Raw genomic sequence first — 27,437 nt, 5'->3', positions numbered from 1 at the left:
AAGAAGCTGCTTAAACAGGCCCCACTAACATGAAAAGCAGACATCTAGATCTTGAAATCTCACCCCACAAACTCAACTCTGCGATTACCATCAGGACACCAACCTCATTTCATGACTGTGTTTCTTTCTATTACGATGGGCCGAAGTTTAGAGGAATCTTTTTGAACAAAAAAGTCTTGCCCCTCCTTGAAGACTTGACTGTTTTGTTGCCAGCTAAATGAAATGGCCTCCTTCTGTGTTAGCAACATTTTTAAATAATTAAGGGATTAACAAAAAGAACCCAGGCTTTTAAAACTGTATTTGATTGTGGACTTGATTTACATTAAGAAGAGATTAATGAAAATAATGTTATTAAAAATGCAGAACATCAACAAGATAGCTATTAATAAATAATCTGGTTGAATTGTCAGACAAGAGTTTCAAAAAAATAACGAGCTTTCTATGCCTCCCACACTACAAATGCTGTATTATTTTCTAGAGCTTAAAATAAATGTATTACAAGTGGACTTTTCTTCATGGCAAAAAAGACCTCATGCTGAACAGAAGTTGCAGCCTAACAGATTAATCACTCTCTATGACAGCAGGATATTGTGGAAAAGGAAGTAACAAGTGATGCATTTGTGAAAAAACACCTCTTCAATACCCCATCTATTTTGCAGGTCCAATTTCAATCCCATTTACAGTGACGTCAATCAGCAACTTCACTGAAGTCAGTGGAGCAACCGTTATTTAAACCAGCGTGATTCCACTGTCAGGAATGGATTTGGTTCCTTTAGAAAACTTTTAAGATTGCAACTTGAAGGACACTTAATGGGACAAGCCTCCTGTCCAGAATTCCTCCGAACAAGCTCCCCTAGAAGGGGAGGGTTCATTTGTTTCTAGAGCACACACAAGTCTGTTCACATACATGGAGAACAGCATTTGGATCCAAAGCTGCAGTACACATCTACGCACTGCACTTTGTTTCTTACTGACCAAATCCTGGAGCTACTTTATTCTGAGACCTCTAGATCTCCGTCTGGTATTGCAATAAAATACGGAATAAAAACTGCAATTCTGTCATGTTCCCAGAGCCCCTCCATGAACACTTATTGCTACAGCATCAGCATAGACACAGCATGCCCATATGAATATTCAGGCTTCAATGGCCTCTCCAGGTTACTTGAAGAGGAATTTTAAAACAAAATCTAGTTTATAGAAAGCAACTTGGGCCTTAAAATTGTATTCTTACTTACAGCTTTTCCTTTCCCTTTAAGCTCTTACCTTACTGAACCTCGGTGAGCAAGAGGAAAACTGCCGAATTTCCACATGATCATCATCATTCGTGTCTTCCTCGTCTTCAGAGTCAAGGTGGTGGTACCGGTCAGAGCGGGCTACAAACAAGGACACACATTGCAGTACCATTATTAGCCCAGGAAGCATCAGCGCCACCTATTTATTTCCTATACGGTAGGTTAAACTGTAAACAGTGCTCCTCAGGTTGGAATTATTGAGCGCAGATCAATTTGTCTACATGCAAAAGCTGCTTCTCACAGAAGGCTAGAATTCTGATCATGAAGATTGCCTTCCAGAAAAGTGCTGTCTACATGCTTGATTTTGCTCTTCTTATCCCTTTAAAAACGTCACATATCCCATTTGTTTGCTGTATGGAATGCTTCAGATATATCATACAGATGCATATCAATCCTCAGCAGGAAACCTGCACAGGACCAAACCTGCAGACACTGAGCGTGCAGCTATACATGCAAGTAATGCAGCTGAATAAACTCCGACAAAGTTTGCACCAGACTTTATTGCTCCCCGGTACTGTGTTTGCATGTACGCTCAGGACTGCAGCACATTGAGCCAGGGAGAAGCAGCAGGCCAGGGACCCCAGGGTCAGCCTGCTAGCCTGAGGCTGCTCCAACCCAGCTCACCGTGCTGTGGAGGGGCTGGCAGGGGCACAAGGCTGCTTTCAGCGCAGGGGCTGGCCGGCAGACAGGCCCCCATGCCCCAGCCAGCCCCATCAGCGTCTACACGTATGATACGGTGGAGTAAATAACTCTGCTGTCGGCTAGTACTTGTATCTGGCAGTACTACCCTATAGCAGAGTTAATTAGTTTACTCCATCCTAATAGCATGACTTAGATGATGACTTTTGACTGCAGAGTGAATTAGTCAACTCCGCAGTAAACGTCTCGTGTAGACGCATCCCCTGAGTATGAATCGTACTGTTTACTCACCAGGGTCGTAGTGAAGAAAACAGGAAAGCAAGTCACTCTGGCTTGCAATTTCTTACTGAACAGATTTCCTGCTGCCCAAAGTTCACTCTGCCCATTTATCAGCCTTCATTTTAAACTTCAAGTCTACTTTCCTCCTCCCACCCACACATGGCCACCTGATTGATTAGACTTCACTAAAGAAAGCCGGCGAAGGGCCAGCACACACAGCTATTTTTGAGTGAAAGAATCTAAGATGACTCCAAAGATAGTTTGCTCTTTGTTATTTGAAACTGTGTCTCTCTCAGCCTGCCAAAGTAATTTGGCAAAAAAAAAAAAATTCCTAGGCTGAGTCGTACATGCCATGCTGCATCAGACAGAAAGAGGCTCCTTTCAAGAGTTACGGACCTCTGAGAACTGGGTTTTATGTCAGCAATGCCATCTCAACTATATGGCACCAATTCCTGGGCACCAGGATTCCTCTCCCCCCACAATAAAAACCTCATGGTTAGGTATCCCTTCTGTCCAGCTGAGTAAGTCTGGACATCAGGGGCTGTCGACAGAGCTTGGAATGGCTAAAAGAAAAACCCAACATGGCTCTTTTACCCACAAGGGTTGAACAATCTGCCCCTGAATGCCATGGTCATCACAGGCCCAGAAACACAGGACTAGCACTCCAGCTCTCCCCCGATCTTCCCAACGCAGTAGATAACTAAGTGGACATATGGTATCTCATCTCTCTGTAGCATTTCAACCAGCAACACTAAAATAAGACAATTCTCAGTGCAAATGATCAAAATTCCTCTAGGTCTCCATTTTTTCCTTCCGATTCAAGTGTTAAGTTCAGAGATTTTTTTTTTTCTTTTAAGCTCAGTTTGACTAAAAACAATCTCTGAGGAAAGTTAATATCACCCAAAAAATGGAAAACCGCAAGCAGCCTGGAACAGCCATCATATCAGACTTGCTTGATCACAGCAGTCATTTTCACATTATCCTGCAGATCCAAAATCCACAGAAAGGGGAAAAAAGATAAAAGCCAAGCCAATAAAACTATACACCTCCACAGGTGAAGCAAAAAATTTTCTAGGGCTCTTTTAATAAGACAGCTACCAACGGGGGAATAGATAGTATCTGATGAAGTAAGCTCTCTGCTTCCGAAACCTTATGCTATGTAATTGATTTAGTTAGTCTACAAGGTAAAAATCTACCTGACTTCAGTCTAAGCTAACTACCTCTTCCAGATATACTTAAAGCCAGCAGTGCCAACAAAACCAGCAATAATTTTAAGACTGAAATCTTCAGGCAATTCTAATATACTTACAACTTGCTCTTCTCTTGGGACTCGATATAATATTTTCTAAAGCATTTTATTCAAATCTATTTTATTCCGGTCGTGACCATGATCTTCATTAAGCAATTAACAAAATACACATGAAATACGTAAGAGCCATGACATACATCAGATATGCAAAAGACTTAGCCTGAATGAAAAGCAATTTCCCTTACTGTCAAAGTAACTGGTGTCATCCTCAGATTCCAGCTGGGGAATGAATTCGGCTTTCTGTCGAAGTAATCCATTCCAGTCCAAATCCTTAAAGAACCGGTGCTGTTTCACTTCCAAGGCACTACCTGAAATACAGGTGTTTTTTTCAACATCACTCTTGTGCGTAAAAGACCCACCGTCTCATGCAAGGGAGAAAACAGGTGAGCGCGCAGACTTTCTAAGAATCATAGGAAGCTAATCTTGGGTCCTTTGCCAGTGTTATGATGAGGCACAAAAGTGAATGAGAATCCCAGCCCACCTCACATGCATGCAGTTTAACCAAAATATTTGCCTACAGTGACTAGGAAACAGCACTTCTGGTACCATTCTGCAGCTTGCATGTTACAAGAGAGAGCTAACTATGCCATGACAAATGTTATATGCCATCTTGCTGACATCAGGGGTGCGTGCACACACTTTGGCCCTGATTCAGGAGGATATTTGTGTGTAACCAGCCCCACAGAAGCCAAAGGACTCTCGTGCTTTAAATGACGGAAGTGCTTACACTTTCCTAAATCGGGTTCTGTGTGATTACGGTCTCTAGCTAGAATGTGGACTTTTCATAAAAGGTTTCCTTGTCTGCAAATAAGAGTGGAATCAGTGAAGAAATAAGATGTGCTGGATGATATCGCCAGCAAAAATATCAATTGGGTAGGCAGTTCAGTGACACAGACCCCTTCAATGAGGAGCTGAAGTGAGGCATCAGCCCATTTTGCCAAAATCAAAAGCATCTTTCAAATGGCAATGATTTTCAGGCACCCCAGCAGAGCCCTGAACTGGTGAGCTTTGGGTGAAAGGCACTGCACGTCACAGATTCGGGTGTCCCCCAGTCCTTGTGCATGCCTGTGTTTCAAATCTGCTAAGTGAAAGTGCATCCTGAAACTGGTGCATGTTTGCATTTTAAAAGGCTAAATATAAATGACATGCAAAGCCAAAGTAAGCAAGCAAATAAAATCAGGGGACCAGGAGAACTATACCGCAGAGCCAGACGGACAAACTAAGGCATTAGGTGGAAGTTTGCTGAATCTATCAATAGATCCTTAATATGAAAATGGAAGTCTGAGGTTGCAAAGGCTTAAATCTCACATTACATTGCTTACAGATAGTCTTAAGCACTTTCATTTGCCTGAGAGATCTCAGGTTCTTGGATCTTTGGGGGGATTAAACAGCAGAGAGTCCAATCACTAGAGCGAAAATCTGTCATTTACTTTGGCATGCCCACGAGTACTCATCAATATGGAGGGTCACTTTCCTTGTCGCAGAGAATTTCATGCAAAATCTCTTTAAATAATGTTCCAATTGAGACACAAATCCCTAACAGAAACTTAAACTGGAACAGTGCAAAGTTGCTGTGAGAGAGGTTTCTCGGTGACATTTGAAGTGGGTCGGTGTCAGTGACCTTTCCTTTTCTCTGAACCACAACAATGGGATTTTTCTGATACATGCACATTCCACCCTGAGGCTGATCACTGCGGGGGCAGAAAACTGTTAAGATCATCACTAGCAGCCATGCAAGCTACTTTCCAGTGGTAAGTCAGCAGCGTACAAAAAGTGTGGCGACTTTCTTTGTCACTGCAAGTTCTTTTCTTGCTTCTGGTGGTGCTTTCATTAGCATAAGCTCCTACCTGTTCCCATTCTCTCCAGGGGGTTTTGGCAAAGAAGTTTGGAAATGAGGTCCTGTGCATCTGGTGGCAATGCTTCATCCCCGTCCGGCCAGGCAATTTCATCTGAGGAGATAAAAAGACTTGCCTTTTCCAAATTGCTTTAAGATACATTTTAATATGCACAAATGTTTTCTACACTAGAAATATGAACTTGACTATTTTTACATTCGGCAGCAAATGTGCTTAATATAACTCAACACATTGACATTTTTCAAAGTGCGTATAAATTCAGCTTTAATTAAAGCTGCTGTCAATGCAAACAGTACTTGTTAGGGAAAAATGTTAAGAACCTTAATAAGTATGAAACAATGACCTTTTCTGAAAATACAATGTTGACAATGTGGCTATATCTCATGCTGGTATGTATTACGTACCTTGTACAAAAAATTGAGTAAGCAAGTCACAGGTAATAATTTTATTAATCAAATTCAGCTCTTTTGTTCCCTTTGGCTCTCAAACTCTGAAGTTTACGTTCACAAATATTTGCCAAAATTTGCTTAAAACCGACTGTGTCAGAAATCATTCTAATCAGTACCAATTTTTCACTAGTCTATTCATAAAAAGCATGCAAAATGGCTGAACTGAATGAGTAAATGACTTCCCATATCATGTGTCCAAGCTGTAACTGAAAGATGAGCCACAGGCCAACTACAGTCACTACCCAAGACACAAGGATATAAACTGTGTTTTATTGATTATATAAGTTACACTTGATTACATTTATAAAATATTTGACTAATGAGATCCATGAATCTACATAAAGGCAACCAAAATCTATCTAGTTTGAATCTGGCCAGACCACTCCTTTCATCTGACTCTGTATATTTTATAAGTAAAACGTGAAAGCATGTCATCTCTTTCCTTCTACCCCAAAATGCTAATTTCTTTTACAAACTGAATCTCTCCCCGCAGCCTGCATTTGGGCATCATCTGTACACGTCTGTGACCTCGATTTCATGTACACTATTATCAAGACTAAGAGTTTGTGATGGTACTAGTAACTTACCAAAGGCTGGAACAAACTAGTTCTAATACTGACCAGTTAACATATTTGCTTTATATTTGATCTTTCTTGACTAAACGGAAGCAAATTGCAGTATTTTCAAATACCTTCTCATAATGGACTTTTATGTTTTGTGCCTCTAAAACCAAGCAAGTGCACGTACCACTGATCACTTGTCCAAACAGCTCTTCTGGTGTATCACCAAAGAAAGGGACGCAGCCAACTAAAAACTCGTAGAGGATAATCCCCATGGCCCACCAATCCACAGGCTTTCCATAACCCTGTCGCAAGATCACTTCTGGGGCAATGTATTCTGGAGTCCCACACACCTGAAGACAGACAGACATGACACTGGTCATTTACATACTACCTTAGTTGTAAGCCATCTTCTTCCTACCTAATTCTGCTTCTACTACCCCAGCAGGAGCAGGCAGCTGGTGTGTTATTGCTAATACTCCTCACTGAGGCCACATTTCCATTAGGAGCCCTTTGACAGCACAGAAACACTGCTATAGTACGGTTGCAGCTACGCTGGAAAAGCTGTTCTCTGTAATGCAACACATTATATTGGTGAAAAGTGCAATTTGCCAATATAACAAAGGGCAGTTTGCCAATATAACGAAGGGCCAAGTTCTGTCATGTCAGGGATTATACCTCTTCCAACCCCTGACTAATATAGTTATCCCAGAAAAAGTTGGCAGCACTGACAGAGCTTATACCCAAAAGCTTGCAAAGAAGAATTTTTCCAACTATTTGAGTTGGTCTAATCAAAGATGCTAAATTTATCCAAAGAGCCTCGTCTACCCGGGTCCAAGACTTCAGCGTGCTATGTTTATATTCGGGTGACAAGTTGGAGAAAGATCAGAATTTCATACAGCAAGGGATGACTTTGAGGATCATCATACCAGAAACTGGATGAAATTTAACAGTACAAAGTGCATGATTATGCTATACACTTGCATAAGAATTTCTGCTATCATGGCCCCATTGGCTGGAAATGGGAGGAGAAAGCTCGGAGTGTATTCTCCAACCACAAGACAACTATGGACCAGTCATTTACGTAGCGGGAGGAAAAGGCAAATACAATCCTAAAACGTATTCAAGCAAAGTATTTCTAGCAGAAGCAGAGAAATTTTAATGTCACTGAACAAGACATAATCTAAAGCAATACTGCATATAATCCTGGTCACCGTGGTTCAGGAATTCAAACTGGGACAAGTACACAGAAGGGTCAACTAGGATCATCAAAGGCAACAAGACTTCATATTATTTTGTTTGGCAAAAGGCAAGAGATGCTTGGACTGCCCTCTGTAAATACACCATACAGGGAAGGTGAAGAGCTAGTTAAGCTAAAGGAGAACATTGGTATAAAAATAACAGTATATAAAACAACAGGTAAATGTAGGCTTGAAATCAGAATAAGGTTTCTACTCTACAGAGGAGTAAGACTGTGAATCAGCCTTCCAGCAGAAGTACTAGGGAGGGAAACCTAACCAGCTTCAAGGTGGACCTTGCTAACTTGTGAACGTATCACATAGTTGTTGATAAAAGCAGAGAACCGGAGTCTGTGAACTAGAGGGGCCAGGAGGTCCATTCCACTTTCGATGCAATTTAGAAAGGAAGCTTGAAATCCCAAGCTAAATGTTACAATCACAGCACATCAGAAATGAAGTTAGAATTACAAAAAACAAGTTATTTATGGAAAAATACATGAAAGCCTTGATCCCAATCTTTCCTGTTCAGCTCTCAACCCACTGCAGAATGCCCAAGTTGAACCGTATGACACCCTATGACTCTCTCCAAAAAGGTATATACATGAGCCCCATACCCTGCAACTGGCTCCCTACAGGCAAATGCCTGCATCTTCATGGAGGTAGTTGCAGGGTCAGACCCGAAGCCTATGGTTTCCTGGCTTACAATGGATTGGGTTTCACTAGCACACTTCCCATGTAACTGGGCATCCCTTCAAATTACAATCATCCGTTTGCCTCTGCCTGCCTTTGCTAGTTACAGAAGCATTTAATTATGAGTACATAATTAAACCCAATCAATTTGTATATCTAAAAAGAAAGAACTGCAAATGGCTGTGGCAATTCACTGATTCTCAGATGTAATTTCGGCTTACCTGCTTATCCAGGAACTCTCTGGCATCTTTCTCAATGTGTCCCTCATACAGGTTAGTCGTGAGACTCATTAGCCCAATTTTAGAAAGTCCAAAATCTGTTAGTTTAATGTGACCCATGGATGTTATCAGAAGACTGGGAGGAAGAGGGGAAACAAAATAATTCAGTATTTACTCCTATAGTTTCCCAAAAGCAATCAAAACAGCAGATCACAAGGTTAAGCTAGTGCATTATCTAGAAAAATATTGGTGAGATACACGGTGATTGGTGAGTTTGTGCATTGTCTGACTTCTCCAGTGTGGCTGAATACTGTATCAAAGGGACAGACAGCTAGGAAATCAGACGGATTTCAGCCAGATTGTACTAATGTAACAACAGGGTTCAGGCAGACATTTGAAGAAAACACTATTGTTAGCTCTCATTCTTTCCATGCTTAATTTTGCAAATGAGACTAAAAATTAAATGCAGTCCTGACTAGCACTCCATTCAAACTGGCAACCCTAGGATTACGGTTTTTGTCAACTTTTCTACGTGCAGTTAAGATTTTAGGAACTGTTGTTGCATCGGGGAAAATGAGCTGGTTGCTCATTTCTCAGTTCATCTCCCAAACATGCCATGAGTACAGCATACAATAAACAAGTGATTATTAAGCAGAATTTAGGACATCATTCTGTAATGCAAATTAATATGCCTCTTGGGGAAGGTGCCAGATGGTATGGCCTTATTCACCTACCCTTTATTGAAATAAGCATAGAATGAATTTATAAAGAAAAAGAAGGTGAATGTGTCCATAATAATTTTTCAAGACTAACAGATAAGACAAGAGAAACCTGCATAATAACAACATCCCGTGTTTCAGTAACTATACTTTTATCATGAACACCACAATGACATGTTTGGACCGGAAGGATTAAAGACATACTTGTCAGGTTTCAGGTCACGGTGAACAATTCCATAGTTATGCAGATACTCCAAGGCCAGCACAGTCTCAGCAAAATACATCCGGGCCATATCAACAGGAAGGGCCCCAATATTCTTCAAGAGTGTAGCACAATCGCCTCCTAAGCAGCATATTAAAATACCACACATTAAAATGCTACTTTTATTCATATAAAGCAAAAACAGCAGCTTCAACACCATAGTATTTGCTTAGTAAAATCACTGAGAAAGCACTCTGCAAAAGTACATCTTCTGAAGCAGCACATCTCCTTGCATTACAGGCTCTGATTTGGTCCAATGTTTTTAACAAACCTTAAGATGCTAATATACCTGTTTAAGGAGCTCTGAATAAGAAGAAAACAAATTATCTTCAGAAATTCATTTAAACAGGTACCAAGTTTTTAACCCAACAGGATCCCATTGGTACCACTACTGTAGCAAAGGGACCTGTCAGCCAGACAAGTGACATACAACAAAAGCAACCGGGGTCTCAGAGATGCTCATCTCTGAGTTCCCAGCCAACTCTTTTTTTTGTTTTCTTATGATGGCTTTAAGGTCTATGAATAATAGAAAGCACATTTCTATCATCTCATTTGAGACTGCACAGCAGAGTAAATGCTGAAGAATGACATTTATCTACATTTAATTTGATGGTATTGAAAACTCTGGTTCCAGAGAGTCTGAGTCTGTTAACCTATTACTGCAATTACTGACAAGTGTTTCTCCATTTAAGGCATGGATCAAAATTCAGCTTGCCCTTTCCAGAGGAGCAGCATGCATGGTTTTAGTATGCCCAAGAAAGGCAGCAGCATTTGGCTCAATGATTGCCTTTCTGATGCAGTATGCTTAGAGAGTGTTGGGCCAGAGATGTCACTTGATCCTCAGCTTTGTTTGCAAATAGGAACTGACTCTGAATTTGTCAACATCTATCAAAGTACATTTCAGCTTCACTGATTTGTCCAAAACAAGCGGTAATACAATAGCTATCACTTGCTTCTTGTGGGTAGTTGGCTAACCCAAAAAAAGGTGCCAGATATAGGAAATTAATTCTATGTACTGCTAGAAATATACTGTTCACATTAAGATAAAACTGTAGAACAAACCCAACTAATTTTCAAGTGGACTAAACAAGGCGGGAGCAAATATGTAACTAAAGATTGGTTCTTAGCTTCCACTTCCTGTTGCCAGACCTTGGCACTTCTGTTCTGTCTTTTTTTCAAACGTTATTACCAAATACATTATGGGCCTGATCACTGTGACTTCTATGGCAGTAACCCCAGGGAGGAAGCCCCTGTCAGGGTCTCTCCCCACAAAGGGGTCCATGTTGGCTCTAGCCCCCACTGAAGACCCTGTACCCTGCTCTTTATCGTCAGAGCTCCACTGCAGCCTGCTGTTAGCCCCAGTTGATGCTGGGACTCTTAGACAGGGCAAAGAAATACAATATCAGGATGGAATCACTTCTCTGACTCCTCTCTGCATCTTGACCCAACCAGACTCCACTCTCACCCCCTATATGGGCCTCAGACCCATGGGCTAACCTCTGTGATGTCCAGGTAAAATGGTGTGTCAGAGGCTAGTGAACTTACAATTCTTATGGGTGAGGGAAACCCTACATGCAAAAGGTACACTGCTGTGTCACCTCGTGACCATGATGCAGCCTGATTTTGGATGCCACATTCAAGCCACTTCAGTGCAGAACATGGTGGTAAGTGACCTTAAAGAACTTAAAGACACCAGGGAAAGCCCTCAGGTCATCCAGGAGAAAACAGGCAATTTACAGAATAATTATTTCTTTTCTGCAAAGCTAATCTGTTTCAAACTCTTAAAGATACAACTAGGCCGCTTCCTTTTTGGAAATAAATACCTTCCACATACTCCATGACCATGCAGAGGTGACGCTTGGTCTCGAAGGAGCAGAACATGCCGACTACGAAGGGGTTCTCGGCGAAGGTCAGGATGTCTCTCTCCACAAAGGCCTGCTGGATCTGGTTTCTCAAAATGAGGTTCTGCTTGTTGATCTTCTTCATGGCAAAGCGCTGGCGGGTGGTTTTGTGCCGCACCAGATACACCGCGCTAGAAAACATGGCACAGAACACCAGGGTTCTCACATTAATTGGAGTTATTTTAAAATCACTGGATTGCACAGCTTATTACATTGTATTGTTAAAGGCATCTGGTGGGTTTTTAACTCTGACTTCAGGCTAACCATCAATGGAGAGAGCAAGACATCTCCCAGTGTTCTCGTCCTTTCAAGTCAGGAATGGGAAAGGTCACTCTTGACAGCCTTTTCTGGCAAATAAGCAACTCCAGTATGACTAGAGATGAACTGCATCAGCCAATTATTGCTCCCTCTACTTTATGAGATGCTTGAATACTAGGATAAAACTCATAGTTCCTCCATCAGACATAAGATCAGGTCTCATTAGGATTAATTCACAAACCATGCATTATAATACAGTTTTTGCAAGCACTGACAGTTAATGAAGAACACAGTGAACCATCTTGGATGTACAGTTAGAGACGAACATTGTTCAGTTTCAATGGTTACTGCAGTCACCATGCGACTGACAAAGTCTGAAGTACGCAGGATCAGTTCAACTCCTTCTAAGCTACACAACCCAAGCAGCTTGACTAGCTGATGTAGGATTTCCTGTGATCAAGGTTTTTCCATGTCTGGCATTTTCACATCATTAGCTGTTTGCATGCAAGTAGCACAGCTTGCAGAGGAAACGGGTTGCAACTCATTTTGCGTGATTATACTTATTTCTTCTTCTCTAGAATCAGTTTTCAGACATGCATGGGCAGAAGGCATGATTTTGGGTTTGGCAATCAGGTCCAAGTTACACCATGAACGCTGGCCAGTGTTCAAGTCTCCAGTGCAGTCCAGGGCTGGAGCTGATAATCACCTGGCTGTCAGCCGCAGACCAGATAGCTCCAAGTGTGGTTCACTGGGGTCGTCAGGGCAGACAATCAGCTGATACTCAGCCTGAGCTAGACAGTCCCAGGTCTTGAAATTGGGGCTATCCTGGACAGAGCTGACAATCAGTTGACTGACAAAACCCCAAGCTCAGCAGTTCTGGCCGGGCTGCTGGGCATGGGGTGTAAAGTCCCCTGCAGGGGAAGCCCTTCAGTTCCCTCTACCCCCAACCTTAGGCCAGGGCCAACAATCAGCTGATTAGCAGTCCCAGGGTTGTTCCAAACCCTGGTGTGATCTGGGCTCTGGGACCAACAATCAGCTGGTTGTCAGCCCCAGCCACACGTTAAATTGAAGGTGCCACACAAACCAGTCATAAATGTGTTCTACATTATATGTGGAACATTTTTATGGCTTGTTTCCCATTTTCTGGTGCCTTGATTTAGGTGCACATATAGGACCCTGCCCTTAATATTTGTTAACCATGGCACAAATGCACTGTGTGGAGGAGGCCACAGTATCAAATGGCTGAATAAAAATATCCAAGATATGCAGCAAGGCAGCAAACTACCTCCACCCTTTCAGAAGCATGTACCTGAGGAAGTGGGGCTACACAGAAAAGGTGTTGTAAAGCTGGGACATGTTCTTACATAACCGGCTTTTAGATCTGTTTGGCTTTATGAACATGGATTTGTATATTTTCAATAATATTTTAAAAATTAATTTATATTAGCTAAGGAATGACTCAACAAAGCACTGAAGCATATGCTTAAATCCTACTGGAGTTAACTGAGGCTACATTTGGCCTGTTGAATATCAACGGCAACCTCCTGACTATGAACAGAAACAAGTCTTTAAATTCTGGGCTGCGTGCGTAGGCCTGGCGCTTTAAAATTTTAACTGGCAAACTAACTGCATTCCGGATTCTTTGGGTGCAATAAAACATGATTCTATTTTTGCAGAGCAAGGTTTCATAGTAGAGCTGTACTTGAGAATCCGGTTTCCGCAAATGTTTAATCGATGTCTGTACATACAGTTCTGATGAGCATAAATGCATATTATGTACATCACCTTTAATACACGTGGGAATATTAAAATGCATCAAGCACTTAATTGTCTTAATTAGCAATTTTTTCCTTATTGATAAGTAATTAGTAACACTCGCATTTGCAATACTTCAGTGTGTTTCCTTTGCTTCTTTTCACACACAAATCATTGCATTTAATCATAAACAGTGGAGTACGATGCAGCAAACCTTTCTAGGTAACAAACAAGGAAGATGTAAACTAATTTTCCCTTAAATTCCTGATGCTATATGCTTTCCTTATAACAGTGTAAACCACATGACTTTTTAAAGACCATGTCCTGGGACAATACATAAATATGGGACCTCTAATTTCAAACTCTCAAGTGTCACATTATACTAACAGATATGGTAATGCTTAACTACCCACATCTCACACAGACAAACTCCGCAGAAAGCTACAGCGTACTAAGGACTTGAGATCAAAGTTGTAGTCAAACACCAGTGAACACTTACCACAGATAGATCATGAACATCACAGTCAGAGCGCCCTAAACTTCTATCAAGTCAATTGTCAATCTTCTTCAAAAGCAAAATGACTAGACCTGATTCAAAAGCCTTACCCATAAGCTCCATTGCTGATTAGCTTAACAGTTTCAAACTCCTCTTCAGAGGGAGTTTTCTTTGGCTGCACAGAGGCCCCACGGCTCTGAAAAAATCAAGAAGCTTTATTATTTTTATCATCATCATCCAGAATCTGCCTTCCTTTTTTTGAAGATCAATACTTAAGGGCAAGGAGATGCATACATTTGGAGCTGTTTCAAAAGGGCAGTAGCTTTTGGTTTTTTAGTGTGAACAAGATGAGAATGATACAATTCTAGCAAAACCACTGCCATTTTAACACTGGATGAAGCACCTCTCCAAATGCTGATCTATGCCTCAGATAAATAGTTAAATTCCAGGCCTCTTACCAACATATTCTTTAAATTAACTCATAATTTTTGCTACACCAGTAAAATAAATGGCAATTCTTTCCAAGAAAACACTGGTAGAAATTTGTCTTGAGCCCTTGCACTCATTGGCAACATTTTCTCTCAATGGGACTTTTTAGAGCCATTTTTGTTTGCAATTGTAGAGAAAATACTATCAAACCTTCTTAATTCCTGTATGTATTTTTAAAGCATTATTTTACAGTATACATAGATGTAGGTCCAGGTTTCTAAGCGAGTGCTATTTTGGTTTTTTAAAGTATTTTCACATGTCTCACAAAATTATTTCTGTTAAAAATATTCACTGTGTTACAATCTGAAATAGCCAAACAAATCCTTTACTACAAGACTTTCTTTCCACATGCATCAGTACATTGCTGCTTTACCTCAACCGAATCGTCTGTCTCTGGAGTATCTGGACTATCATAGCTATTCAGCTGGGCCATTTCTGAAAAAAGCAAAGACAGATTAACATCTCAATATATCACTCTCTTTCTAGATAGAACACCCCGTTCCCCAGTATTTTTAAAGGTATTTGCAGATCTCTGAAAATGACATTTCTTCCTTTTTCCAAAACTGTTGCATGAGTATATAATGGCCAACTTTAATATCTTACTAGTTGTTCTAGGTACGGTATTATACTACAGTAAATACAAGTAAAAAGAAAACTATTTGTCTACAGCTAATCAGCATATTTAAAGATAACTGCTACTATGTTTAAATGTGTACATGTGTGCATTTAATCACACAGGCATCCCTGCTAGGAAAAAGGTATTATGGTTCCAGCAACCTTTCTATCCCTAGGAGGCACAACTGTGCAAAATGCTGAGCATCCTTAAATCACAGGAAGGTCAGTGGAGGTTCAGGATGCTCAGCTCCTCCTAGCAAGTGCTACATACAACTTGTAGTCATCAAGCCCTGTATTCACAAGGCAACGGGTGAGCTGGGTACTTGCCTCTGAAGGATATGTCTACACAGATACTAACAACACGGGCATTTCAAGCACATGCTCCACTGAATGAAAATGAGACATTTTGACATCTGCACCTACTTTTAAAGAAAATATGACTTTGCTAATGGAAAATAAGTGAATGAAAGGTTCTTTCTCCTATGACAGGGATCAAAGGAAGTGTCCCTTTCTGTCACATTTCAATACATCCCACTAAACTGCATTTAACCATCTTGGCTGAAGATTTTCCTGAGAGGCTGCTAGTCTGATGTTGCTTGCCAACGTGCCACACTGTCCTTCTGGGAAACATTGCAGAAATTAAGGCAATCCTATAGAGACAGATAATTTAACATGAAATTACTCTTCTGTGTGAAAACAGACACAGTCCAGTGGTTGCCATACTGCAGTCACTTCTAGTCTTGGTTGCACATTTTCTTGTTTCTGAGCCAACCACAGAAACAAAATTCGTGGCCACAAAAATCAGTCAAAAGAGAAGAGATTAAACCAGGCTAACAAAATGCTGAGCTGAAATATGAACTTGTGCGATAGCTCTCAGATGTCGACATCGAGAATTTCTGGGCCTCCATGCCCCAGAGCACGGGGACATATTAATATCTCTGTGAACAACGTTAGGGTGTAGCAGAAGGGCTGCTAGGCCAGCTCTGTCCTTCTTGAGTCACCCTTTAGTATAAAATCTACCAATTTCAACAGCTGCATATTTAAAACATATTGCAAATGATGATCTTGTCACAGAAGTAGCAGTTGTTCAGAACGCTGTCTAAGTAAATCATATTACGTTGTTTGGCTGCATGCCTTCTGGGACTAGAAGCATAAAATCTTGCATCCAGATGAACTCTCCAAAGCACAGACTATATATCTGTGGCACACATTTATGAGTGACTGGTGCCACCTTTGACCAACATCATGGCCAGAGGGACTATTAAAACTGCTGACACTATTTATTGGAGGGTTAACAATAAACACGCACGCCAGATAAAGAGCAGTCAGTCTATGGCTGCTGATAGTCTCCAGCGTAGCAGCCTCTGCAGACTGCTGCACCTTCCATCCAAAATACAGACTGTGGCCAATGGATCCGTGCAGCCCAAGATACGTCCTACCCAGCTCCCCTGGGCCAGTCCACCAACTCCATGGCTTTCACCATGCAAGGCAAGGGACTTCAGCATTTCCTCCTGAAGATCTAAGTGGCACAGGGGTTAACTGCACAGCAAAATGAAATGACACCAATCGACATGTCAGAGATCCCACCATGACATCTCCCTACCATATTAATTAAGGCAGAGGAGTCTGACTGTTACAGACACTGGGCTCTACAGAGCAGCCAGATCATTGGAGAGCTCTTATTTGTACGATATAATTTACTCCTAACGGGCTCTTCACTGAGTGTGCCCGCTAACCTGGCGAGGAACAGAACAGAACGGCAGGAAGCATTTCAAACACTCAAGTTCCAACTTTCTGAGCAAACGCAACAGCAAACATAAAACAAACAGACCGTTTGAGTTGGCAGGCAAGAAGTAAAAAAAAAGAAACATCACAATATTTAGAAAGGGACACTGCCAATTACAAGACCTCAAATTAGGTTCAACTGTGGAAAAAAAATTCCCAGGCTAACAAAAATCTAGTGGGAAGCATGTTTGAAATGTCAGTGGAAAGGTTTAAATGTACGCTTTCCTACATCCGTGGGCAGGTCTGCCAGGAACACGTTACAGACAAAACCAAAACTGACATTTCACTGTCCAACTCCACCCCACGAAGGGGGAAATGTCACATCCAGCTGTTAACATTTTTCCAGCATTTTTCCAGCCACAGTGAGGTCTTATCAGCAACAGAGCAAGGACTTTTCTTTTTGGCTTTTTTAATGCATAGGCATTATTGTGAGAGGTCCCCTTCAAGAAACACCAAATGTGACAGAAATCAGAGGTGGGAAGGGGAGTTTCAGATTTATGAGCAGTCAGAGGAGGGTGAGAAAAAAACAGCACATAAATTAAAGCCAAAAAATTCTCTTTGGACTGGTAAAGACGGCACTCCTTGGAGAGTGCTCAAAGATGGTCGAGGAGGAATTCTTACCCTCCAGGGGATCCCGGGTAAGGCCCAGCTGGCTGATAATGTAACGGGGGATGTCGCACTTAATTCCTTGTCCTTCCTTGGCATGGCCTTCAGCAGCTTCCAACAGATGATAGAACTCTTCAGGGTCAAACTCCTACAGCAGAAGGGTAGGGAGAAGAAATTTGAGGGTTTTGATGGATTTATCAGTTTTATTCCCCGCCCCCCAATAGATAAAGACAAGCCTGGACGTTGCTAAGCTTAACCACTCAGACTTTTCACACATATTCTGCAAAAAATCTACTGTCACAACAAGTTCAGCACATATCACTGCACTCTAGACAAATATACCCCATTGGGTGGGTTCACAGACAGAACTGGATATCCATAACCCAGACATAGCAAGACATAAAACAAAACGAAAAGTCCGAGAACCGTCAGAAAATGAAAACGGGCACGTAAGATTTAATGCAAAGAGTGGCATGACGGGTGAAACGCTACAAACAGCATAAGGGAATTAAATTCCTCTGCACCCATTAATGCAATCCCCTTCCTGAGCCATATCCTCAGATATTTTATTCCAGGAATCAGACAAGGTGGTGAATATAAAGCTGAAGATCAAATGAACCCAGCGCATTTTCCATCATTTAATGCCACAGCTGCTCTACTGAAAGCAAAGTGAAATCAAAGGTTAAATTGTAAAATTAGTATAACAGATTCTCAATAATTAAAATGGCAGACTGCCTACGGGTATGCTCGTTTCCATACACAGAGCAAGAAACACTTGTGCTAAATACATTGGTAGCAGTAGAGTGTGCCATATAGAAGAAGAAAACGTTAGACAGCTCAGAAAGCTTTACAAACACAGAAAAGGCTAAAATGTGGTGCTGTGCAAGCATTTTTGTGTGTTGGGGTCTTGCCACTTCGTTTTCAGGGCTGTCACAACATGCTCTGGAGTTCATTACTCAAATCTCAGAGACTTTGCAGCCTCCACCTGCTCCCACGCTCATCTCCCAATGACAGGTGCAGCAGCTAGTACAGGAACCTCTGGATATATTAATTTGTAGGTTTGATTTTGGAGCGGCTTCCAAGGGAACATCGCGCTACAGAGATGGTGTGAAACTTTGGCAAGTCTTCTCCAGCCCTTCTTTAGCCATGTGTCACTAGCACAGCGCACGTGTCTCCATTTCTGTGTTAAGCAAGACAAGCTCAAGAAACCCATAGCAATCTTTCAGCTTGAATTTTCCTGTGTCTGTATACTAATTTCTTGGTGTGGAAGATTTTCTAGAAAGGTGTCAAAGTTAATTTGACTCACTCAACAGATCTAAGTGGCTAAGACTGCTTTGTGGTTCCCTAGGTACTAAAAGACCTGGTGCAGTGCAGTGTTTCTCATATTCTCAATGCAGCATTCAGGAATGTAGATTAAAAATGAACGCATATTGTCAGTCGAGCACTACACTGAAAATATATGGTTTCACTGTATTCTCCGCCTTATGCAAAATAACTGCAAAACCTGGCTGCTTCATAATAATGTTGATGTTGAAACACCTCCCAATTGTTGAAACATATTGTTAACTTCAGAAAGTTTGCTGCACATGTTAACTGAACTACTGCTCATCTTCAAGCAAGCCCCTTCCAGAACTTGTTTAAATCTTCTAATGTTTGAAAATGAGGCAACTTGACTCACAGATTTTGAGGCCAGAAAGGACCATTGGGATCATCTAGTCCAGGGATGCTCAACTCCCAGCCCAGGGGGCAAATCCAACCTATGGAACCAGGAGATCCCAATGGGTCAGGAAATTTAGAGGTGGGGGAGCAGTGGTAATTAATAATGCCATCCCCCAGACCCCCACCGAATTCACAAGCCTCCCATGGCTGGGCTGGGCCATACTCCCTTCTCCCCGCACAGCTGGATCAGAGCTGAGCCGCATCCCTATGTCCCGCAAGGTCGGATCAAGGCTGGGCTGCCTACTGCCCCGCTCTGCACACTGAGATGAGGGTCAGGCCATGCTCGGCCAAAGCTCTTCTTCTGGAAAGACGAAGTAGTGATCTGAAGACCTGAAGAAACCGAGAATCCACCATTTCCTGGGGAGTCTGTTCATAAAGCAAACAGCTCTTTATGTTGAAAAGGTGTGAGTTTATTTTTTATTTGAATCTGTTGAGTTTAGCTTCCAGCATCTGGTTCCTATTATACTTTTTCTTACTGAAGAGCCCTTTAGCACATGGTATTTTCTCCAGGGAGAGTACATATATACCACAAGCAAAACACCTTAATTACCTTTATATCCTGTGATAAGCCAAAGAACATGAGCTCCTTAAGTCTCTCAGGGCCCTGACATACATTACATTTAAAGCACAAGTAAGGAGTTAATCGCATCATAAATAGTAACCTGGCCACATGTTAAAGCCAATTTATGATATAATAATTTAGCAACCAAGCTACACAAATACTCCACATATAATGTGGAACTTCTTTGTGGCTTGTTTGTATTGTGCCTTAAATTGAATGTGCAGCATGTCGTGGTTGACCCATGACAGATCACCATGCCCAGCTGAGCAAAAAGAGATCTGGCATGGTGTAGCCCCAGGGACCAGGACACAGCCATCTCCTACCCAGTCAATGGGATTAGGCTGGGGGCAGGATCAGGTCTTGGACCTGATGTCTTTGTCTGATCCCCAGAGGCTGATGGATGGGAGAGGGGGGGAACATGAGCTTGAGATCGGAGAGCTTCTCCCTGATCTCAGGCTCAGTGCGTCTTGGACCTGTGGCTGGGATGGGAGGTCCAGCTGTACACCTGCTTTTTTTAAGTTCCCGGGGCAGTGGTGGAAGCGACAGACGGGGAGCTGGGAGCTTGACTCCACAGCTGCAGGTGCCAGGAGCTCCCAGGTCTTCAGCTGCTGTGCCCTGCACCACGAGGTCTCAGTGCACTCCTTGCAGGGGACTTTAAAATCCCAAGCCTGGCAGCTCTGGCCAGGCTGCCTGATGTGGTGGAATCATGGCAGGGTTTCAAGTCCCCAGAGGGTAAAGCTCTTTGCTTGTATCCCCTCCACTCACCTCTAACCTGGAGCCTTTGACCTCCCATGCCCCGGAGCTGCAGGGCACAGGATTTTGACAATCAGCTGACTATCAGCCCAGCTAAGACAGCCCCAGTCTTGAACCAGACCTGCAGCTGTCCTCATCAGGAGCAACGATCAGCTGACTATCAGCTCCAGGTCACACTGGAGTCAGTTTGGGTCCCCACTAGGGTCTTGGCCAGCTGACAACAGGCTGGACCTGTGGGCACTGCTTTTTCCATCTGCCGGTGCAAGAGGAGCCCGCGATTCTGATCCTTGCTTCCCCCTGCACTGCCGAGTGGTAACGGTACAACTGAGAGCTGATCCCCAATTCCACAATCGTGCCTTGTCATGCACATATGGCATGGCAAGTGGTACGATCAGTGGGATCAGGGATCAGATCCCACTGCAGCATTAAGCAACTGTACGTCACAGGTCTTGCTGTCAGACCCATGGCATTTTCTCCAGTCTTTGGATGTTCGCCATGCTTTTCTCCACAGCCTCTCCAATTCTACACTTCCTTTTTTAAAGTACAGAGACCTGATTGGAAGACTACTCCTGCATCAGCGCAGTCACCATGGTACCACCCCCTCCCTACTCACTACTCCCTCTGACACTCCTATCTGGCACTTCCAAAAATTGCATGAGTCCCACTGCCCAGCTCTGGGAGCTCATTTTCAGCTGCTGGTCCACTATGATCCCCATAACCCTTATCAGAACCCCATGTCCCAGGACACGGTCTCCCATCCTGTGAGCAGGGTCCGCAGTCTTGCTTCTCTCTCTTGAACCAAGCATGAAAGTATATACATTCTTACCCCCGGAGCATTTTAGAAAATGATACGCGACTTGCTCTTCAATGCATTCAAGACATTCTGATTAAGATTTTACCACTTTGCTTACAGATGTTTTGAGGATTTCCTTACTGGAAACAGGTACAGAATTATCTAGTCCACCCAAAGTGCTGAAGCCTGATTTGATTAACCGAACTCCAAGAGTTCAATTAGAATTGCCTCTGTGGCCTCAATGGCGATCTACGTGCCCTTCTGTGGTCCCTGCACACTCCCAGCATGCTCCCTGCTTCCTTATTTAGAGTTTGTCTTTTTTCACAAACATTTCCCTCCAGAGTTAGAGCTGCCCTTTTAAGACTCTGTTCTTCCTGCCTCACTCGCGCCACTTCTTCTTCTGAGGATCCACTCACCAGGCACTCGAGCAGTCGAGCTGGTCGCGCAATGATGATCATCAGCTTTTTCACAAGCTGGGTAACAAAAGCAACCTCTGAGCTCTCCGAGCGCTCGTGGGCCTGTGGAGAGAAAAATGCCATGTTATTGTTCAAATGGCGAACTGCTCATTTTCATGTGTCGAATGATGAAGCCGGAGCAGTCATCGGCTGGGTCACGGTAACTCAGCTGAGTCAAGCTAAGCAATTAGAGATCCATTCATTCAATGGCACCATGTCCTACCCAGGACTTCCAGTAGAACAGTTTCTTTACCAAGACAAGCAATATTCCAGGGGGGAGTTAATTGTAGCAGGTTACCTGTAAATCTACCTCACCTCACGTGTGCTTCTTAATTAAGAGAAAGATTTCTAACCTGACTACTGGATATTATATCAATCCAAACAGCTTTCTTTCCCAAGGCATTTCTAGGGAGTGATGTCTGTTTAAATGTAAAGTTTTTGAAGTTTACACTGGATTTCTTAATTTCATTATAAACTCAATTCTTAGATTCAGAGAAGTTGTATTTCCCCTTTTATAGTAATAAAATTAAACTAATGATATGAAAATATGAAACTCTTCTGACAATCATGGCATCTTCCTTTTTTCCTCCTCAATGGCTAGGACTAGGTCGTCTGAAGCACATATAAATAATACTTAGCTCTGCGGGCTGATAAAGGATTACCAGCCTCCAATTCTCTAACGGCATTAAAACAACCTGACAGACTACCACTACAATCTGGATAGAAATTAGGCTTCAGCACAGCCACAGAAACAGGGTCCCAAACCAGCTGGTTGACAAACATAACCTCAGAGCTTTGCAGGTCCTTGAAGGCACAATATCTTAATCAACAAGGGTGCAGACAGAAAGAAAAAAGTTCATTTAATAATGCTCATTAGAAACAAAAATGAAAAATCCTTGGAGGGCTCAGAAAACAGAAAGGCTTGGGAGCCTCTTAAGAAATGGTGGAAGTGCAGGGAAGCTTAGGTTTTAAACTAGAAATTTCAAGATGCAATTTAAAGAAAGGCATATGTTCACCATTTCTTATAAAGGAAAGAAATGAATATGGACAATCAAAACTTATCCTGGTACAGGTGATTTTTGTGCTTGTTCAATCTAATCTAGCGCCGCTCATGTGCTAACAGGGTGTCAGACTTTTAACCTTAAACAAAAGGACATAGCTGTATAATTACTGATTCTTTAATCAAAGAACACAGGAAAGGTCCTATGGATATATTACAAACTGAAGTCATACAGAGAATAACAGTGAAACCCATTACTATAACTACTTGCCCGATATTTAACTACGTGTTGAAAAGCTAGTTTCCATATTTTAAATAACAAATAATCTAAGTGGGATACACCGGCATATGAAACCCCCCACCGAGCCTCACAATGGACCAAACTTAAGAAAAAGTGTGAATTAAAAAAACAAAGCCAGTGTCTTGGTACTGAAAAGGTTTTCTTTTCCAGAGACCGGTTGTATTGAAAAAATGAACTAAAACATTAATAATAGTGTATTATTCCTGACACACGAACCATGCAAACAGAATGTCGATTCCCTTGTAGATTATTTAAATTATGTTTAAAAAAAACCCCCCAAACCCTCTTACTTATCCTTCTGCACTCATTATAGAGTCAAAGCCAACTTCATCTTTTAAATGAAGTTCTTTGTTTTGGTTCTTTCAAATTCACCAAGAAGATTCAGGCAAAATAAGGTTAAAAATAAAACTGATTCAATCAGATGTCTTTTCTGGAAATTAAAAGTTAAGTCACGTCTATCAAATGACAAGCACAGGCTAAAAAAAAAAAAAAAAAAAGAAAGAAAGAAAAAGAAGTACAGGTTTACAAAAAGCAAACACAACTTGTAACAGCCACTCAGCCATCATGTCTGCACAGCGCTGCTGTTCCAGGATCCTCAGTAAAATCGCCTCCTCTGGTTTCCTTCTCTCGCAGGATAGTCCGGACATCTCTACAGATGTCTTGTTTATAATCTGTCCCGCTTCCAGGACCTCAGAAACGCACGGCTATATACCAAGCCACTGCCAGCTGCTCCCATGCGCCTTAGCATGATGCATGCTGTCTCATTAGCACTTCCCAATGACGACATGCTTGTCTGAAGGTTGGTGGTGTCATTGCAGGTTCCCCCCTGCAGCGCAGGGGTTACAACGGGAGGCGGCTGCCATTCCTACGCACAGCACCGAGTCGTTCCCAGCGACACGTGTTCAGGAGGCAGCGATGGGTAATTTACCAACTGATTCCCTTATCTGAAAGACCCATCCGTCACTAACTGTAGCCACTGGGGCATGAAATTAAAATCACTGTCCTCCCCTGGGGTTCAGAAGGACCAATAACTGCAACGTGCAAGTCACAACACTGTAACTGAGCTAATATTCTGATCGGGACCAGAACGGCGGTGCCGAGAACCGCTGCGTTTGCACTTACGCCCTTATTAAGGAAGCAATTCCAATCAAAATTTCAGTCTCCAAGTGGGCAACCCAAGTCACCATAATGAAATTCGACTGCCCCTCCCCCCCAAATTCTTCTATTGTTTCATGTACAGAAACACCTGTAATCCCTCATTTATTTTTCCCTTCAGAAAATCTGATTACACAAATTTCCTAAGTAGCCGCTATAATTCATGTTGACTCATTTTGCCTGGTCTTTCTCAATGAAATACCTAGGTTTTTTATTTTTTGTTTCCCAAAATAAAAAGGTAAAGAAACCAATCTTATGCACCCATATAATAATTTCATTTTCCGATATTTTTGTCTTCAAATTTCATACCTCCCATTAAAGGTAACATAGTTGGGATTTTTTAAATCTACTAATTCATACTTGAGGAAAACTCTGATGTTATAAAAAACTACATGCTTCTTCACTGAAAGATGACATGACTTTACTTGCACACGAGGAAGTGATCTACTCTGCCATGGTTGCATTTGGTATACGGTCACAATAACTGATAATTAAGAGCATAAATAAGCTTTCTGTCTTGCTTTACCTGAATGCTTGATTTTTTACTGCAGCCAAATATTCTTTGTATCCAGGTGATTTTTTGTACAACTTAAGCTGCTCTCTATTTGCAACTTATTAATTAGAATATGATATTTCTTTTCCCCATGCCTGGCACGTACATGGCATCTACTCTGCTACAAAAGAGAGTCTGAATGTACTTTTTAATACAAGAAAATGCACAACTGGTTTAAAATTCCCATCTACAATCCCATTCCTGCCATTTATTGACCTTCAGGACAGTAATTTCCTTGCTCGATAGCTGTCACGGTTTATACAAACACTGTAGACAAACAACGCTCCGCACCACAAAGAACATCCTATACTGCAACAGTAATGGCATTTCTCATAATCTCCGTTGCATCTATTATTTATATAGTGCTATCAATGTGCGTGGCTCCTTTCTAACTAATCAAAAGCAAAGGTCCTTCCCCAATAGTTTAACAATCCAAACGCAGCTTTTAACAGCTCAAGATTTCAGTCATGTTTCCATCCTCGTGACAACTCTTTGTATTTAATTAAAAACATCCTGAATACGCCCTTTTGTAGATTCACTCTCAAGGGGAGACTGAAAAATGGTGAGTAGGGAAGAAAAGGATTTTTATTCTTACAGTGATGGATGAAGGGAATTCAGGAGTGACAGGAGAGAGAGAGGAAAGACACAGAGAAGTGGAAAGAAAAGTCTGGCTTTAGTGCCCTCTTTTCCTCTTTAACTTCCTCACCATTTCAAACCATTTCAACATGGAGAGCGACAGGCCTGAAGCCTTCTCAACAAATCTTTCTGAACTTGGGTAGAGGTCACCTAAGCCTGGATACATTAAAAAGCTTATGCCCGGCTTAGGATGCCGGCAAGACAGCCTTCTCCTCTGTCTTGGAGTCGCACCTACCTGAGGTCGAGTACGTCGTATCCAGATTAAAAAAACGAGGAAACATACTGTGACTGTAACTGGGACGAATCCTGGACACGAGTCACAGCTCAGCTGTACGAAACACAACTGCATTTTTGCTAGGTTTGGGTAGTCAGAATCATAACAAGCTCCTTCTACCTTTCACCAGGCAAAACTGGACCTGAAAACACTGGCTGGCTTTAATAGGCAGCCAGGCAATGATGTTATCTCGTGTCACACTCCTACCATCTATGACATCACAAGGCAGGATCAGACCCTGCCCAACTGGACTCGGGGCATGAAATACAACAGAGCCAAAGAGACGGTAGCTGCAAATCACAGAATAAGGCAGCAGGGAGGATACAGAGCTTCACTGCAGAGCTGGAGGACTCCCAACCCACTACGGCAAAAGTCATTTTCCTTACATTTTCTTGCAATTTTGCAGTTGGTCTAATAAAAGGTATCATTTTGGAACTGAGTTCTAGTTTTTTGTATATTTTCTCCTCTCAGATCAACACAGCTACCAAGTACGCACCTACTCTAAGTCTGCACTTGCTAGAGCTTCTTTGTTCAGCAGCTGGATTTACCTTCTGCTTGCTTCCTCATGATGTAGCTGTAACATGCTCCTTTTCAATGCTATAGCAAAGAGTGAGACTTGTTGACTTGAAGAAAGAAGGGTCTTGGGGGAAGATACTGAATTTCTAATTAAAAACCCTCTGACCACCAAATCACAGAAGACAGTGAAAGACCCACTTGACACTTCCCGATAGTGTGGGATTGTTTTCTACTGTACATTTTCCAATGTGTTTACCTAGCCTGGATTAAGAGGCTTAAACAACTGGCTGGCCACCGCTTTCTTCGGGAGATTACGCTGCATTCCTGGATCACCTGTTTCAACCTATCAACTCCCTTGTGAAAGCTTGGTGCAGGCTGTTCAAAGCCCCTCCAGGAAAGGAAGTGGACAGAGAGAACGAAGGGGGACACGGACACAACTGGCCCTGGAGACAGCGAGGAGGACAGCTACAGGATCAGCAGCAGTGGAAGCGACAGCGACAAGGACTGCGAATGCACCGAGATGGGAAACCCCAAATCAGGGGCTGGACTAAGGGCCTGCGTTTGGGTTAGGGAAGGGCAGAGGGTGGGTGCACAGGGGTGTGGTTATTGTAACAGGTGCGTGGGTTTCTTAAGGCGAGATGGAAGTCTGTGATAGAGGATGTGTATATATCTCTCTATATAAATATTTTAATAAAAACAATGTGAAAGCTGTTGAGATTTGGCTGAATTCTTAGTAGCACATTGCCCAGTTTGCCAATTTGCCTCACTGCTTTGGACTCCTGCTGGTGGTTAACTGCCCAGCACAATCATCAACAGACACAGCTCTTGGGTTGTGCCTCATTGTCGGCTTCTGTAAAAGCAGGCACCGAACCAAGAGCTACCTACCTACCTGCTCCTAGAAGGATCAGCTCGCCAGGGGGAGGCAGCACCAGCAATCCTGGGGAGCCAGTCAATTCTAGTTTTGTGGAGAAGAGTAGAAGGGGCTCAGAAACTCATGTGTGCTCCTGCCTTCATTTCGAAGCCTTGCTGCTAGTGCTGACAAACACAACCATATCAAGATCAGGAGCAATTATTACTAGGGCTTGCAAGCTGGGATAGCCATCCTGGATCGTACAAACCTGCCATGTGTAGAGGCATCTCAGATGGTGTCTGAGAACTCGTTTTTCTCAGGATACAACCACATAACTTTAAGAAGTATACTCCAGCCATATGGTTTTTCAGTCCAGCATGAACTGCCTTTCACTGAGAACTGGGCACCTTCTCGTGAATGTTATTAATTCACTTAAAATAAATCATTAAAAATC

General features: G+C 42.3%; 1 protein-coding gene across 1 annotated transcript in view; it reads right to left on the bottom strand.

Annotated features, from left to right (window-relative positions):
- The window catches only part of MAST2 (microtubule associated serine/threonine kinase 2), a 207,754-nt gene that overhangs the window by 13,241 nt on the left and 167,076 nt on the right, over positions 1-27,437 (bottom strand). Inside the window, exons 10-20 of the mRNA XM_019531350.1 lie at positions 21,660-21,761; positions 17,432-17,564; positions 14,784-14,845; positions 14,032-14,117; positions 11,335-11,543; positions 9,454-9,592; positions 8,534-8,666; positions 6,572-6,737; positions 5,367-5,468; positions 3,705-3,827; positions 1,264-1,373 (exon numbers count right to left, since the gene is read on the bottom strand). Of these exons, the coding sequence (XP_019386895.1) occupies positions 1,264-1,373; positions 3,705-3,827; positions 5,367-5,468; positions 6,572-6,737; positions 8,534-8,666; positions 9,454-9,592; positions 11,335-11,543; positions 14,032-14,117; positions 14,784-14,845; positions 17,432-17,564; positions 21,660-21,761 (1,365 nt within the window). The remainder of the gene's footprint in view (positions 1-1,263; positions 1,374-3,704; positions 3,828-5,366; positions 5,469-6,571; positions 6,738-8,533; positions 8,667-9,453; positions 9,593-11,334; positions 11,544-14,031; positions 14,118-14,783; positions 14,846-17,431; positions 17,565-21,659; positions 21,762-27,437) is intronic.

This window comes from Crocodylus porosus, unplaced genomic scaffold, assembly GCF_001723895.1.
Source record: "Crocodylus porosus isolate Cpor-Errol unplaced genomic scaffold, CroPor_comp1, whole genome shotgun sequence".
Classification (NCBI taxonomy): Eukaryota; Metazoa; Chordata; order Crocodylia; family Crocodylidae; genus Crocodylus; species Crocodylus porosus.
Note: the sequence above shows the minus strand (reverse complement) of the source record. Positions and strands in the feature narration are given on the sequence as shown.